Source organism: Bufo gargarizans, chromosome 1, assembly GCF_014858855.1.
Source record: "Bufo gargarizans isolate SCDJY-AF-19 chromosome 1, ASM1485885v1, whole genome shotgun sequence".
In the NCBI taxonomy this organism is placed as follows: Eukaryota; Metazoa; Chordata; class Amphibia; order Anura; family Bufonidae; genus Bufo; species Bufo gargarizans.
In genome coordinates this window covers 350,102,328-350,120,789 of record NC_058080.1, presented here as the reverse complement: position 1 = coordinate 350,120,789, position 18,462 = coordinate 350,102,328, and the positions used below count along the sequence as shown (strand labels likewise).

Sequence of the window (18,462 nt, the reverse complement as noted above, 5' to 3'; positions counted from 1 at the left end):
TCATGTAGTTGCACTGATTGCATTTCTTTAAATCCCTTCCCAGACTGCTTCACTTTGCGGTTTATATTCCTTCCTGGAGTGTGTGCATGCTGATCCTACTTCTGAGGCTTCTACAGATAAGTTTTGTTCATTCATTTGTGTTTTTCTGTTTGCTGGATCCCAGGTGACCTTGACTCCCTCTGTATCAAGTGTAGGGAGCCGGTGGCCGTGTCCCCTCACTATTATAGGGTGTTCAGGTGTTATACAGTCGAGGTACGAGGATATGCGATCATCTACCATTGGGATTTTCGCATAGGCTGAGCAGTCAGGGAGAGAGCCAGGTCTGATGCAGGGCTCTTCCCTTTTGTTCCTTAGTTTTGGATGCAGTGAGTCGGATATTCATTTTGTGTCTTCTAGTTTCCTGTACACCTTCTGTGACAAAATGTAATCCGTGTTGTATTAGTGATTTTTCGCAGACCAAAGTAGTGCATGTCTCAGTGATTTATTTCACTTACCCATAATCACAAAAAAATACTGATTATAAAAAAGAAAATGGCTGCACACCATTATACATACAAACAATAGAGCTAAGAAATGTGGATCTTTCTAAATAAAAGTGGTACAATACCTATGCTGCGGAAGCCACCTTGATGCCTGGTAGATGGGCCCGACACACGTTTGATCAAATATGTGTGCTAAGAGCTTCCATTGACTCATTTATAGTAGGTATTGTACCACTTTTAGGATCATTCTAAATAAAAGTGGTACAATACCTACTATAAATGAGTCAATGGAAGCTCTTAGCACACATATTTGATCAAACGTGTGTCGGGCCCATCTACCAGGCATCAAGGTGGCTTCCGCAGCATAGGTATTGTACCACTTTTATTTAGAAAGATCCACTTTTGTATGGGTAATGGTGTGCAGCCATTTTCTTTTTTATAATCATGTTTGCTTAATAGATATGCACCTGTGATTCTGAAGGTGCTAGTTTAAATGTTCTTGTAGTAAAAAAATAAATAAAATGCTGATGACATCAGCAGCCCTTCTGCTCTATAATGTCAGCACAGAAACATGGAAAGCCGGTGTTCTGCCAGATTTCTATAGCTTGCCGAAAGTCTATAGCGGAAGTGACGTGGTACGCTGCACAAGCGCACTTCCACAAATCATCCGAATCATCGCCTTAAAGTGACAGTCACCTCCAGTAAAATACAGCATCTAAATGAATTTGTACCCTCGCGGGCTCGCTTCGCTCGCCATGCATCGGGCTCGGCCTCGCTACGCTCGGCATTTGGTAGAACTAGCTCTATGCCGCCATTGATAGTAAAGAAGGAAATGGATGGTAAAGAAAGAGACTATCCATCTCTTTCTTTACCATCCGTTTCCTTCTTTACTATCAATGGCGGCATAGAGTTAGTTTTACTAAATGCCGAGCGCAGCGAGGGTACAAATTCATGTAGATTAATGGAGATGACTGTCACTTTAAAAAAATCTATAACCTTAGGTCTGCGCACGCGCGGTCTGCAAACTACCCCAGTGGAGGCAGCAGGAATGCTTCGCTGAAGTACGCTTGTGCGCTTGCGCAACGCACCACGTCACTTCCGCTATAGACTTTCGGCAAGCTATAGAAATCTGGCAGAACACCGGCAGTGTACTGGAGGTACTGGAGTGCAAGAAACTTCCCAGTATAATTGGAACATTGCCTTATTTGTTGTCTGATACCATGGAAGCACATAGGCCCAGATTTACTCAAACCTGGCTTAGACAGGCTGTCTAGACCGGCACCAGATTAATCACAGTGGCTCAGGCTGGACGATAAATGTAGTGCAGGGATAGACTCTTTTCTATAGCTGCATTCCAACGATTAATTGGCTCATGCCAGACTTGTGGCGACACTTCTTAGGCCAGAGTCCTTTGAAATGAAGGCTGACCCTTTCCTAGTGAACTGGGAAAAAAATTTGAAACTTTTTTGCACAATTTCTTTAGGCAGGGTCTAGGCGCAGACACATAAGTAGATCTGGCCCATAGTCTCCATAGCAGCTATACAAACTAAACCGTAGAGAAATGTTAACACATTGTAAATTTGCTTTATTTTTCATAATAAATGTAAAAATAATTGGTGGCAAAGGTGGACATAGTGGTTACTCATTTAGAATTGTCATTTACTGTTTTTTATGTAATCTATTTTGTGGAGTCTTGGCCATACATTTTTAACAATATATATTTCTTCTTGTTTACAGGGTTGAAACAGTATGGCATCTTCTGCTGTTGATGGTCCAATTGGAATTCCCTTCCCGGACCATAGTAGTGATGTTTTGTGTGCTCTCAATGGGCAGCGTCAGCGAGGAGAATTATGTGATGTACTTCTTCTTTGCCAAGGTCGGGATTTTCCTGCGCATCGTTCAGTCCTTGCAGCCTGCAGTCTCTACTTTCGCCAGCTATTTACCTCAGGTCCAGCAGCTGAAAGACTAACTGTTTATCAACTAGACTTTGTAACTGCTGAATCGCTCTCTGCTCTTCTTGACTTTGCTTATACAGCCACCTTAACATTGAGTGCGGGGAATGTGGGTGAGATTCTGGATGCTTCGCGATTGTTGGACATTAGCACAGTTCGGAATGTGTGTGCTGATCTTTTAGATGGCCCTTTTTTTGGAGGGAAGGAATCTGAACATTTAAGTGACCCACAAAACTTGGCACGAGCACAAGAATATCTGGAGTACTTTCAGAGCAAGGGACAGGAAGGGAGTTCTTGGAACAGCACTTGTCCGTTGGGGCAGGAAACAGAGCTGTCTTCTAAATTGGAAGAGGCATATCACCAAACATTACAGAAGAATGGGTCAGAAGGGCAGCTTTTGGATGAATGGCAAGGGAAGGATGAGGACCAAATGTATGTCCCTTCACAGAATGGACATTACAGACTAATGGCTGATGATAAGAATGGTGATGAGGGGCCTGAACCACCTGAGGCAGAAGGTTCACCACTTCTTGGAGGTCTAGCTGGAGGGTCATGTTTAGATGAAATTGACAGTCTGACAGCAAGTGCCCTGTTGCAGCACATGATGAGCACATCTCAGAGGGAGGGCGTGGGCCCAGAAGATGAGAGTGAAGATGGAATTATGGACTATTACTTGAAATACTTCCGTAGTGGTCCTCATGAGGAGGAGGAGGAGGAGGAAGAAGGTGAAGAAGGTGAAGAAGGGACAGGTGGCTATGCAGGTTGGAGTCAAAAAGTAGAGAAAAAAATGAGGGCTAAAGCCTTTCAAAAATGTCCCATCTGTGAGAAGGTTATTCAGGGAGCAGGAAAGCTGCCTCGGCACATACGCACTCACACTGGAGAAAAACCGTATGAGTGCATTATCTGCAAGATCCGATTCACCAGGTAATGAAACATTAAGAATTATAATTGTCTTTCTTTTGATAATTTATTAATTCTATTCTAAAATTATTTCCACTTGTAAAGTTATAGGGCACACATTGGAGAGAAATATGTTGGTGTTGCTGATGTTCAGGATTCAGAGGTTTATAGTTGTCACAATAGCTGTCTACCAAAATGGACCCTTTTCCAAGGAATTTAATTTATTTCAAAGAACTTGGAAATTTCTTTAAAAAATAATGTCTGCCTGTGTTCTTTTTTTTTTTTAAATCTTTTAACATACTAGGAGTGTCCATAAAAAGGGCCATCTTTATTCTGCCTGTTTGACACCGCAGTAAATTATCGTAGTGTCCAGATGTTACATTATAGGACACATTGCAGCTGCCAGCCATGTACCGGTATTTGTCAGGACTTAGAGCATCCTGCAGCATTGCCTAGCTATTTTGTTGCTGATGCACACTGCATGTGTAAAATGTAATTACTACATCTGTATGCGGATCTATACAGTATGCCTAAAACTGATTCTTGACAAATTCACATACCTATTGGCCCCTAGCTTCAAGGTTTGGCACTTCAAGCTATTCTGCTAACTATCCAGATATAAAAATCTCTAGTTCCTTGTAATAACCAGTGGTAGGAATAGGAGCTCCTGAGTCATGACCACAATTACATTGCATCTAAACTTACTCCATACTAACTAGGCAGCCGTGGCATTTCCTTTTTAAAGTAGATCTGTCAGTTAAAATGATCTTCTTCTTTGGGGCAGCATATTACAGGTCATTGTGCTACTATTGCATAATCCTTACAGCAGACCCTTATGAGTCCAGTGTACTTTTGAGGACCTGCGTAGTCCCCATGACTACAGGGGATTAATGTGTCTGCAGCAGCATATTATATTTATATTGCAACAGACACTTAGGGGGAGATATACCAACACTGGTATAAAGGAAAATTGACTTAGTTGCCCCTAGCAACCAATTCCAGCTTTACTTTTTCAGCGTTCCTTTGGAAAATTAAAGGATCATTTTTATTGGTTGCTATGGGCAACTAAGCCAGTTTTCCTTTACACCAGTTTTGATCATTTTTTTCCATAGAGTAAAACAGATATATCACTTAAATAGCCTCTGTCAGCATGATGAACCCTATTAATCCAGACATACATTTGTATCACCCCTATGCTGTATACACTCCCCCCCCCTTCACTTGATTGACAGGTTAGACATCAGCATGCTCAGGGCAGAACTGTATACTAGAGCTGTGTCCTAGCATATACATATCATATACACTATAACCATACCATATTGAGAATAGAGGATTTTCTATGCTTAGAACACTGATATGTATTACTGGTTTATTTACAGGCGTGATATATAAAGACACCACTAATATGTATTAGCTTTCTAAATATAGAAAACCACTCTTCTCAATATAATAAGGCTTAACTTTGAGGTAAGTGGTCAGCCTTGCATGTAAATATCCCATGGTTAGACTTAGTAATATGTATAAGCTTTCCAGTAATACGTATTAGCTTTGTAAGCATAGAAAAACTCTATTCTCAACATGGTATCATTATAATAACTAGTGTATATGATATTTACTTGTTAGGACACAGCTCTACTCTCAGCATGCTGATGTCCTGCTTGGCTGTGTAGGATGAATACAGAAGCCGATACACTGCATATTACTGTTACTTCAACTCAGGATGCAGAGAAGTTGAAATCAGAACATAACTCAGCTGTCCTGAGACCGGGACAGTTGGGAGGTTTGCTGCAGTAAAATGAGAGCTGTGCTGTAATTGGTTGATAAGGGCAAAAATTAAAATCTGTGCTATAATTGGTTGCAATGGGCAATAAACTGTTTTTCTTTTAGACAGCACATGCGTAATGTACTACACTTTTGTATCTTTTTTTCCAAACCTATATGTTCAAAGTAGGTCAAAAGCATTATGTGAGAGCACCAGTAGCAAGCGTTGCAAAATTTTCAGATATAACCAATGTATTACGGTGGCCATACACATTCAATAGCCGTTGGTCAAATGATCAGCTATCTCTCCTTACTCCCTCCTAGCTCTCTCATACACATTAGCTCAGCCGAACGTGTATGTATGTTTAAAGGGTTTGTCAAAGCTATATAAAAACTCAGGCAGACCCTGCAAAGGGCCTAAATAAATGCGCTGCGCTCCAATTCTCACCACTGCTACTTGTTTTTCTGGTTGCAGCAGTGATGTTCTGTGCACACAGGTCATAGCTGCAGCCAATCACTGGCCTTAATAGAGAGACGTTGTGTGCATGGCTAAGGCCAGTGATTGGCGGCAGTGGTGACTTGTGCATGGAATGTCACAGTGGCAGCCAAGAAGATGACATCAGCAGTGGGAGGACTGAAGCACAGCACTCGAGAAACAGCAGAGAAAACAGGCTGGTATCCATTCCCTTGTTATTTTAGGCCATTTACAAGGGTTGCCTGAGTTTTTATATAACGTTAATGGGGGCGGGGGGGGAGGGGGCTGAGCTGCTGCCATTCATTTTGACCGATTCTTATCTTCCCAAATATCTATCGGGAGAGAATTTAGAGTTTCCTATAGACATTAAACTGTTGGGCGAACCCACCAAGAACAGCAGGTTTTGCCAACAATACACTAATGTATATGGGGCCTATAAAGAGAAAAAAATAATAATAAAAAATGGTGGATGTTTTATTTACCCCCTCTAATTGAGCCAAATACAGTATTTTTAAGAAAGAAATAGCTTTAGAAAATATTTATATAGAGTTACACCCAGCAGGGCCGATGCAAGCATTTTTGCCGCTCTAGGCAAAGATCCACCCCTCATGTCTCTCACTCACTGACAGACACACACACAAACTGACAGACAGACATGCACTCAGACACTCGCTGAATGACGTACACAGAAACTCACTGACAGACAGACATACACTCACTTAAGAAAACTCCCAGCAGCTGTGTCTTGATGCAGGTAAACCTTTTTTATTCCATTTGTAGGAATGGTCCTATAACCAGGACGCGTTTCGGCGATGTGCCTTTATCAGCAGGTGTTGATAAAGGCACATCGCCGAAACGCGTCCTGGTTATAGGACCATTCCTACAAATGGAATAAAAAAAGTTTACCTGCATCAAGACACAGCTGCTGGGAGTTTTCTTATTTGATTATCGTGGAGTACGCTCTTCTCCCGGGCAATGTGCACCTGAGCGAGTGCTGGTTTCTTTACACCTACACATACACTCGCTGACAGACAGGCACTCACTCACTCACTGACAGACCTACACCTACCCACTGAAACACACACACAGAAACTCACTGGCAGACAAACACACACATATACTCACTGACAAACATACACATACTCGCTGACAAACACACACACACTTACTGACCGACAGACATCCTCACTCACTGACATACACACACAGACACTCAATGACAGACACACACACATTTACTGACAGAAAGACAGACAGACAGACATACATACATACACTCACTAACTGACATAAATACACAGGCAGACACTCACTCACTGGCAGACATACACCTACCCACTGAAACACACACACACACACAGAAACTCACTGGCAGACACTCACTCACTGGCAGACAAACGCACACATATACTCACTGACAAACATACACATACTCGCTGACAAACACACACACACTTACTGACCGACAGACATCCTCACTCACTGGACATACACACACAGACACTCAATGACAGACACACACACATTTACTGACAGAAAGACAGACATACATACACTAACTAACTGACATAAAAACACAGGCAGACACTCACTCACTGGCAGACACTCACTGGCAGACATACACCTACCCACTGAAACACACACACACAGAAACTCACTGGCAGACAAACACACACATATACTCACTGACAAACGCACACACACTTACTGACCGACAGAAATCCTCACTCACTGACATACACACACAGACACTCAATGACAGACACACATACATTTACTGACAGAAAGATAGACATACATACACTGACTAACTGACATAAATACACAGGCAGACACTCACTCAGTCAAACACTTAAACACTCCCCTCCCTGGGGTCCAGTGTGGTGTAGCTCCTCAGTCCTCCAGCGCACCATTTTGTATGCCGGAACCGGAATGACATCATATTCCGGCATCACAGAGGACGCACGAGGGAGGAGTGGGGAGCTGCTAGAACAGCCTTCCCTTGCCGCCCGCCTCCTCTCCTCCGGTAATTTGCTCTGCCATATTTAAGAAGGACCTCCACCTCCTGGCTCCCCTGTAACGGCGCGGGGGGTGGCGCAACAGGTGCTCACCCAGGGCTGCAGCCCCAGTCAGGGGGAGAGCCCACCAGGGCGCCCCCAGCATGCCGGCGCCCTAGGCGAACACTTAGTTCGCCTATATGGTTGCATCGGCCCTGACACCCAGCAGCGCCAAGCATATATACACTACTGTTAATGTTGTTTTGTGCTGAAAATTTGTCTAAGCCGTCAATTGTCCCTGCTGTGACCATGTCCGGAGTTAGACTTTTCCATAGATTTACGGTTCTTACAGTAAAGAAGCCTTGTCGCCTCTAGAGGTTGAGCGTTTTCTTCTCCAGTCGGAGGCAGTGGCCTCTTGTTTTTTGAGGGGATTTTACATGGAACAGTTTTTCACAATACTTTTTGTATGGCCCATCTCTATATTTGTATAGGTTAATCATGTCCTTTCTTAGGCGTCTCTTTATTAAATAAATGTATTTCTTTTAATGGTTCTATTAATGAGTAAATCTGTTTGTCCCACTACTGATGAACGTATTAGGATGTGGAGTCGATTAATTCAAAATATTGTGGAGCATAGAACTCAGATGGGGTCAACAGTGTAGGTAAGCTAGGGAAAGGAACATACCCACAGCATCACCAGCAGCTTGGACACAGTCCATGTAGGTGAGCAAAGAATTTTAAAGTAAACCTCAGGGCAAATTTTCAGAATTGGTAAAATGTCGGTCATATGACATACAAGGAACATTTTTTTTTTCTGGTCCCTCAAATTCATGTTTTCAAAAAAGCAGCAAAAATAAAATGGCCACAGGTTATTGGGATGTCTAGAAGTTGTCAAGTCATCTCCCCTGCTGTTGCTTGAAGTTGTTCCTCACAGATTTCATGCATTACTTCTACAAATAATATTGCACTGTCCACATCTGACGTACATGATTTACATGAAAAAATGTCAAAACGTGCTGTGGTCCATGCATTAAAGCAGTTGTCTGAGATGATTAAACCTGTCGCCTCTCCTGACTTGTCTGTTTTAATAGCTACATGCTTTTTCCATGTAATAACAATTCCAGAGCATCAATTCCTATGTCTATTCTCCAGTCCCCGGAACCAAAACGGACTCTGATCACACAATTCGTTATGTCGTAAGAACCTTTTATGTTTTATCCTGTTATTTTTATAACTGTTTTGTGCATGTTTATGTATGTTTCTTATTGGGTACTGTACCCTTTTTAGTACATTAAAGCACATCTTTAATGGTTTTGCCTTGTGCCTGAATGAGCCCAGTAACCTCCAAGTGTATCAGTGCGGTTTGCGTTACTGTGTATTTGCTATAAGTGTGATCTGTGCTACTGTGATCCTGCTTGCAAGTGGGGCGATGTGGGGTTTTCTATTAGCCCCTAATTAATTGGTGTACTAATTTAAATGTCATAGATTGTGGCAACGTGTTGGGGTGTATGACAGGTCGGGTGTGATCTAGGTTCAATCTGAGTCCTGTATGAAGGGGCATGAGAGATTAAATGGTAACATAGATCAACCCTTAGCAGTTACACCTGGGTCACATGACAGGGCAGTTCCCATACGTGACAGGTCGAAAAAAACTCTCTCTCTCTTCTCTCTTCTCTCTTCTCTCTTCTCTCTTCTCTCTTCTCTCTTCTCTCTTCTCTCTCTCTCTCTCCTCTCTCCTCTCTCCTCTCTCCTCTCTCCTCTCTCCTCTCTCTCCTCTCTCCTCTCTCCTCTCTCTCCCTCTCTCCCCTCCCCCCTGTATGTGGTTTATTATCCAAAAACGTATCAGTTAGACACACCTTCCTACTAGTGATGTCACTGTATTACCCAGAATGCATTTCTGCTGTTGGTGTAATGTTACTTATTTATACCTAGGTGGCACTATTGCATAAGCTACTAGCATCATTACTAGTAAGGGTTAAATTTCCAGGTCTGACTTCATCTTACATTCCATACACATAACATATGAAATCCTAAATCGAAGCTACAGGGATTAACTTTGATACATGTATCAATTAAAGCATAGACATTAAGGTACCATTTTAGACATCTCCCAACTATCAAATTTATGGTATCGATAAGAATATAATAGACCTTGTGCTCTCACAGACATGTGTGTCTGTCCTGTCACTTCAACGGGTGATTGATTGTTAGTTTAAAAAACACCACCTTCCCTGAACGGAGACTCGTTATTTTAGGAGTACATGCGTTCCTAGTGAGAAATATATTAGATGCATTGACGTCCTTTAAAACAATACATATGTCCTATTGATTATATTATGTGTATACAGACACCACATATTTTCTGCTTCACCAATAGACATCAACTGTAGGGGTAATTAGTACCAGATACGTCTAGAGAATACCCTCATCTCGGTCATAAATCTATAGGGATAAGAAAAAGGATTGCGCTGCAGGAGAATCTTCAGTTAGATGGACCACATTCAATCATTAATTCTCAACAGTGGCATGGAAACCTGAAATACAGTAACAAAAACGCACTATGGTGTAGTATGTTCTGAACACCTGTCGCATCGGGTGCATGCGATATACTCACAAAATTCCACTCGTAACGCGCATAGAAAGAGACCTCGTGTATTTTCAATCAAGGAGCTCTAGTTGTGGAGCAGGCATGAACCAGGAGCCGTCGATTCAGTAGATCTTAATCCAAACCACGATCCCACCAGCAGATTGTCACTTTGAGATATCCTTTTTCTTATCATTATATTTTCTTATCATTATATTCAACTGACTTTTTCCCACATTGTCCTAGGATGTGCAGCGCCTGAGGGGACTAATTTCCTATACAGAGATTTTACGTTTTCATTCAAATAAATCTATAAGGAGACAATAATGACTCTTCTCAGACTGGTACATCTATAGAGAAGAAACCTAATGAACAGTGTCCTTTCCATTAACCTATTTCGGCCAACTTTAAAAATACATACAAAAATGGTGAATATATCACAATATGGCCTCTTATATATAATCAAATCCACTATAATTATGATATTTAAATATAAATGTTATATACCTATGATAAAGCACAACAATACTTAATTATATAAACTTCTCTTTAATTTCACCAGTCACGGTACAAAATCATATCATCTGGTGAGAATAAATATAAAAAAATAAAACCTGATTCCTTTAGTTCATCAGAACTCCTTGTCAGGATAGCTGCGGTATTGTGCATATGATGGCCATATGCATGTAATTCACAAGTGTAGGAGCAGTAAACTGCACCACGCAACGTGACATTTCAGGGGAACACCCACTTTCTCGAGCATATGCGTTTGCATATACTTTGCATAAAGATACGTTTATAGAAGTATATACTGTCCCTGTAATGCACATTTGTGAAAACTGGAATTGTTGGAATGGTGGACTTCCAGTCTTTTGGAAACTAAGGCTAGTTTCACACTAGCAGCAGGGGAGTATGGCAGGCTGTACCGGCAGGTGAACAGCCTGTCGGATCCATCCTGCCGCTAGTTCACGTTTGCCCCCGGACTGCCGCTCCGTCCGGCAGCGCAGGGCAAGAGGCAGCCAGTACTGCATGTCGTACTTTTAGTCTGGCTGCCTCTTGCCGTACGTTGCCGTGCTGCTGCCGTAACTCCGCCCCCGCCCCCATTATAGTCAATGGGGACGGAGCGGCAGTCCGGGGGCACACGTGAACTAGCGGCAGGACGGATCCGACAGGCTGTTCACCCGCCAGAACAGCCTGCTGGACTCCATTGCCGCTAATGTGAAAGTGCCCTGAGCCACAATTTCCTTTTTTATTGAATAGTGATCTCCCCACAGTTGTCTTTTTTCTAAAGTGAATAATCCTAATTTTGATAATCTTTCAGGGTACTGTCGTCCACCCATTCCAGTTATTGCTTTAGTTGCCCTCCTCTGAACCCTCTCCAGCTCTGCTATGTCTGCCTTGTTCACAGAAACCCAGAACTGTACCCAGTACTCCATGTGTGGTCTGACTAGTGATTTGTAAAGTGGTAGGACTATGTTCTCATCAAGGGCATCTATGCCCCTTTTGGTGCAACCCATTACCTTATTGTCCTTGGCAGCAGCTGCCTGACACTGGTTTCTACAGCTTAAGGCCCCATGCACACGGCCGTTGTTCACGGCCGTGTGCGGGCCGTGGAACCGCGGCCTGGATCCCTTCCTGTGAGCTGGAGCGCACGGCGTCACTGGTTGCTATGACGCCGTGCGCTCCCTGCTGCCGCCGCTATGCAGTAATACACTGGTATGATCTATACCAGTGTATTACTGTACTGTGCCGGCAGCAGGGGGCGCACGGCGTCATAGCAACCAGTGACGCCGTGCGCTCCAGCTCACATGAAGGGATCCAGGCCGCGGTTCCACGGCCGTGAACAACGGCCGTGTGCATGGGGCCTAAGGCTACTTTCACACTGTCTCAGACAGCTCCTTACAGCTCCTTTTTTTGGACAACCCTAATAATAAAATGATTTAAAAAAAATAATCCGACAGGAGCCATAATCCCCCCCCCCCCATTGCCATAACCACCCCCAGAGACAGCAGCCCAGCATAGTGCCAGCAGCCCCCAGTTCCAACCAACCCCCCAATACCAGCAGCCCCCACAGTTCCAGCCACACACACCCCCGCAGTGCCAGCAGCACCCACAGTTCCAGCCACACACACCCCTGCAGTACCAGCAGCCCCCACAGTGCCAGCAGCCCCCACAGTTCCAGCCACACACACACACCCACAGTGCCAGCAGCCCCCACAGTGCCAGCAGCCCCCACAGTTCCAGCCACACACACCCCTGCAGTACCAGCAGCCCCCACAGTGCCAGCAGCCCCCACAGTTCCAGCCACACACACACCCACAGTGCCAGCAGCCCCCACAGTTCCAGCCACACACACACCCACAGTGCCGTTAACCTACAACAAGGCAGCTCTGTCAATTAAGACAGCTATAATGACCACTTGCACCAATTCAGAGTAAACTAAAAACCAACCAAGTGGAATATTGTATCAAAAAATATCATTTATCTGTGGTGCCGCGTGTACCATACCCTTATTGGGGTGACCACCATATCAGATACCCTCTGGGGTCCCCAGAGCCTCAGTCTTTATCCCATCTTTTTGACCGTACCTCACTGCACACCAATTTGTGCAGGTCCATGGTGCTCCTTTTGAATGTGCTTACCCTGTGCTTTTTCCGTGTACTGTATCACAACATCCCGTTGTTCTCCATCTTTTATATTTTATAATAAATGATATTTTTTGATACAATATTGCCACTTGGTTGGTTTTTAGTTTACACCCACAGTGCCAGCAGCCCCCACAGTTCCAGCCACACACACCCCCGCAGTGCCAGCAGCCCCCACAGTTCCAGCCACACACACCCCCGCAGTGCCAGCAGCCCCCACAGTTCCAGCCACACACACCCCCGCAGTGCCAGCAGCCCCCACAGTTCCAGCCACACACACCCCCGCAGTTTCAGCCATCCCCCACAAGTGCCAGCAGCCCCGACACCCCAGTGCCAGCAGCCACCCCCAGAGCCAATAGCCCCCATAAAGGCAACCCCCACCCCCAGTGCAAGCAGCCCTCACTGTTCCAGACACCCCCCCCTTCCCAAGTGCCAGCAGCCCCCCCAGAGATAGATAGATAGATAAATAAATAGAAAAATAGAAAGAAAGACGAACAGACAAAACTTCATATACTTACCAGTGTTCAGCAAGTCGATGATCCAAGATGGCCGATGATGATGATGGGAGGGACAGGAAATTACTCGGCATGCGCAGAGACGTGAACATTTTCAAACGGATCCGTCTCAAAGCGGAGCCAGTACAAACGGATCCGTCCCCATTGACTTCAATTGTGAGTCCGGACGGATCCGTTTGGCTCCGCATCGTCAGACGACCATGAAAGCGCAGCAAGCAGCGTTTTGGTGTCCGCCTGCAAAACGGAACGGTGACCAAACGCAGCCCAACTGATGCATTCTGAGTGGATCCTTATCCATTCAGAATGCATTGGGGCTGAACTGATCTGTTTTGAACCGTTTGTGAGATCCCTGAAACGGATCTCACAAACAGAATTCAAAACACCAGTGTGAAAGTAGCCTTAGGCAACTTTCACACTCGCGTTTTGTGCGGATCCATCTTGTATATGCACAGACGGATCCGCATGAATAATGCAAACGCTTGTAACTGTTAATAACGGAGCCGTTTGCATTATTCATTAAAAAAAAGTCTAAGGCTACTTTCACACTAGCGTTCGGGCGGATCCGTTCTGAACGGATCCGCCCATAATAATGCAGACGGAGGCTCCGTTCAGTACGGATCCGTCTGCATTATTTTTAGCATAGAACAGCTAAGTGCGAAAATAGCCTAGTACGGATCCGTCCAGACTTTCAATGTAAAGTCAATGGGGGACGGATCCGCATGAAGATTGAGCCACATTGTGGCATCTTCAAACGGATCCGTCCCCATTGACTTACATTGTAAGTCTGGACGGATCCGCACGCAAGCGTTCAGCTGTCCGCCTGTCCGTGCGGAGGCGAGCGGAGCGGAGGCTGAACGCCGCCAGACTGATGCAGTCTGAGCGGATCCGCCTCCATTCAGACTGCATCAGGGCTGGACGGCTGCGTTCGGGTCCGCTCGTGAGCTCCTTCAAACGGAGCTCACGAACGGAAACCCGAACGCTAGTGTGAAAGTAGCCTTATTTAAAACGGATCCGTCTTGACTTACATTGAAAGTCAATGGGGGACGGATCTGTTTTCAATTGCACCACATTGTGTCAGTGAAAAACTTACGTAAGTAACTTTGTAAGTTTAGACCAGGGGTGGCCAGCCGGGGGTCTGATCTAAGCATGGGAGGTTATGATCTGAGCATAGGGGAGTCCTAAACTGGGCAATGGGGGCCTGATCTGAGCAATGGGGACTCTGATCTGAGCAATGGGCGTCAGATGGGAGGGTCAGATCTGAGGATGGGGGGGGGGGGGATTTGAGCACTGAGGGTCTGACACTGATAGCCTGATTTGTGTTGTCTGATCCAAACATTGGGGGTCTGATGAGGTTTGGGGATCTTATTTTAGGTCAGATGAGGATTAAGGATCTGATTTAGGTCTGATGAAAAATATATTATCTTTTTTTCTCTGCTAATGAAAAAATAAGAAAAAATATTTTTATCAGACCTCAGATGAGATGACAAATATTTTTTATTTTTGGCTCTTTAAATGACAAATATTTTTTATTTTTGGCTCTTTGTGTCTGTAAAGCTGGCCACCCCTGGTCTAGACGGATTCGTTAGGCTCTGCAAGCTGCGTTCTAGTAACCGTCTAAAAAACCTAACGGACACCAAACGCAGTCAAATTGATGCATTCTGAACGGATCCTTATAAATTCAGAATGCATTGGGGCTTAACTGATCCGTTTTGGGCCGCTTGTGAGAGCCCTAAAATGGATCTCACAAGCGGACCCAGAAACGCCAGTGTGAAAGTAGCTTTAGTTTGCTGTTCACAAAAATTCCTAGGTCCTTTTCCATGTCAGTATTAGGCCTCATGCACACGACTGTTGTGTGCATCCGTGGCCATTATGCCGTTTTCCGTTTTTTTTGCGGACTTAAAAAAAAAAACCTGTAAGACAGCAAAGCTATCTGCCTCTGTGTAAAATAAGAATGTGTATGGTCACTTATGTTCATATTTATCAACATCGGTACTCCAGAATACTGGCGTGGGTGGTGCAGGGCTGGGGATAGCTGGCATATTTATTACAACAGTTCTCAGTTTTTAATCTGTGCCTAGATTTGGCTTCAAAACCTGTATAAAAACACTTGAATGACTCAGCCTTATTGTGTGGGTTCCACTACAAAATTGGATTCAATGAGTGCATCTCAATTTTATGGGTAACCTAGTATAAAATAAATTATGACATATTGCTCTTTTCCACTAGATGTCAGCAAAACAAGCTAAAATCCATTCTTAGAATAAGTTGTGAAACCTACAGCGCATTCGGAAAGTCTTTTACTTTTTCACATTTTATGTTGTGACCTTAAAAAAAAAAAAGTTCTAATTTTCCCCCATCATTCTGCACTCAATACTCTTTGCTAATTTAGTGAAAATGAAAAACTAAAATCTTGCTTATGTATTCAGACCCTTTACTCGTATATTCGGGGGACAGGTTTGCCATTGATAAGCAAGTGCCTATACATTGATTATGTCACGTGTTAAGGGTATACAATGGGTAGTGTGTGTATGGGGGAGTTACTGGGCACGCCCATAGACAATAATACATGTCTTCTTTGTCCTCCCCACACTTGAGATAAACCATAGTTGGTACATTTCCTGTGTGGAAATTACTTAAAGGATACATATAGCCCTTATGTGCTAAACTGAATGTCAGAATGGGAAAGAAAGGTGATTTAAGCAATTTTGAGCGTGGCATGGTTGTTGGTGCCAGGTGGGCCGGTCTGAGTATTTCACAATCTGCTCAGTTACTGGGATTTTCACGCACAACCATTTCTAGGGTTTACAAAGAATGGTGTGAAAAGGGAAAAACATCCAGTATGCGGCAGTCCTGTGGGCGAAAATGCATTGTTGATGCTAGAGGTCAGAGGAGAATAGGCCGACTGATTCAATCTGATAGAAGAGCAACGTTGACTGAAATAACCACTCGTTACAACCGAGGTATGCAGCAAAGCATTTGTGAAGCCACAACACGCACAACCTTGAGGCGGATGGGCTACAACAGCAGAAGACCCCACCGGGTACCACTCATCTCCACTACAAATAGGAAAAAGAGGCTACAATTTGCACGAGTTCACCAAAATTGGACTGTTGAAGACTGGAAAAATGTTGCCTGGTCTGATGAGTCTCGATTTCTGTTGAGACATTCAAATGATAGAGTCCGAATTTGGCGTAAACAGAATGAGAACATGTATCCATCATGCCTTGTTACCACTGTGCAGGCTGGTGGTGGTGGTGGTGTAATGGTGTGGGGGATGTTTTCTGGGCACACTTTGGGCCCCTTAATGCCAATTGGCCATCGTTTAAATGCCACGGGCTACCTGAGCATTGTTTCTGACCATGTCCATCCCTTCATGACCACCATGTACCCATCCTCTGATGGCTACTTCCAGCAGGATAATGCACCATGTCACAAAGCTCGAATCATTTCAAATTGGTTTCTTGAACATGACAATGAGTTCACTGTACTAAAATGGCCCCCACAGTCACCAGATCTCAACCCAATAGAGCATCTTTGGGATGTGGTGGAATGAGAGCTTCGTGCCCTGGATGTGCATCCCTCAAATCTCCATCAACTGCAAGATGCTATCCTATCAATATGGGCCAACATTTCTAAAGAATGCTATCAGCACCTTGTTGAATCAATGCCACATAGAATTAAGGCAGTTCTGAAGGCAAAAGGGGGTCCAACACCGTATTAGTATGGTGCTCCTAATAATTCTTTAGGTGAGTGTATTTTAATGCTTTTAAAAGAGCTTGGAGAATCAAATACAGAGTAAGCCACAGGTCTTGAGAAGTACACTGTTCCAATCCTGAACCGAGTGTCTCATACTTTGTTTGGCCAGAGATTTGTTTATAAGGTTCCGTCAGGTTGACAAGTTTATGATAAAAATTGTCATCCCACTCTTTCTCACTCATGGAGGATGTATGGATGAATTTACTCTGCTTGTCACTCAGAAATACTATTCTAATCATATCAAGCTACATAACATGGATCTCAGCCTCACTTCCATTTTTATATACTGCTTGTCCACCTTCAGTAACTTTGTGACAAACAGGAATTATTTTTAAAAATTGCATCAAAACAAACATTTGGACCTAAAATGCACATCTAAGCAGAGGTTTGCACTCAAACAATATAAAAATAATATAAATAAAAAAATCTTATATATACCACATCCATATACATTAAAGAGCCTCTGTCAGCATGATCCATCCTATTAAACCAGATATTGCCTGATAGGGTTGATCACTATGATTAAATTGATATATGTCTTATGGCTACAGGTTCAACTGGCTGCAGCAATATATACGTTTTTATATTTATGCAAATTAGCCTTTTTACGCACCAAGGGGCTGGCGTGGCTCTTGGAGCACTGCAAAGCTATGGTCCCTCAGTGCACAGGACACTCTCCCCTCTCCTTTGATTGACATGGCTAATAGCACTGTATTATAATGCCTATGCTGTGACAATCATTGGTGGTCCAGCATTAATAGGTTATATCCTGCTAAGGCCAATGTTAGTGTCTACCATAAAATTATGCTTTCCACTAGGAATCCATGATCTTGCTAATTATTTATGTGTTACATTTGCATGGTTGCAATCTTTAGTGGAAGCGGAGAGAGCACTGTATAAGAGACAAGAGAATACTTAGAGGTTGTCTCACTTCTGCAAATATCCTTTATGTAGAGGAAATTAAAGGGGTTGTCTCACTTCAGTAAGTGGTATTTATCATGTAGAGAAAGTTAATAGAAGCAACTTAGTAATATACTGTTATTATCCATATTGCTTCCTTTGCTGGCTGGATTCATTTTTCCACCACATTATACTCTGCTCGTTTCCATAGTTACAGACAGGCTCGGATTGCCCCACCAGGGAAATCCTCGGTGGGCTCCTGTCTAGTTGAAGCCCCACCCCTCTTCTGAGAAGCTCCGCCCTTCACAGACATCTCTCTCACTACTTTGTGGTTAAAGGACCTTTGTGGTTACAGGTTGACTGGACCCTGTGTATGGCAGCCTCGGGCGGACCCTGTGTATGGCAGCCTCGGGCGGACCCTGTGTATGGCAGCCTCGGGCGGACCCTGTGTATGGCAGCCTCGGGCGGACCCTGTGTATGGCAGCCTCGGGCGGA

The 18,462-nt window shown here is 43.9% G+C and overlaps 1 protein-coding gene across 6 annotated transcripts in view; it reads left to right on the top strand.

Moving 5' to 3' along the window:
* ZBTB7A (zinc finger and BTB domain containing 7A) overlaps positions 1–18,462 on the top strand; it is a 99,509-nt gene that overhangs the window by 15,446 nt on the left and 65,601 nt on the right. For 5 of the 6 annotated variants that reach the window (XM_044268496.1, XM_044268512.1, XM_044268490.1 and 2 more), the window contains exon 2: positions 2,220–3,358. In XM_044268496.1, coding sequence (XP_044124431.1) covers positions 2,232–3,358 — 1,127 coding nt within the window. In that variant the 5' untranslated portion in view covers positions 2,220–2,231. Of the gene's footprint in view, positions 1–2,219; positions 3,359–4,957; positions 5,842–18,462 lie in introns of those variants that run through there. The other variant, XM_044268530.1, reaches the window with a different exon arrangement.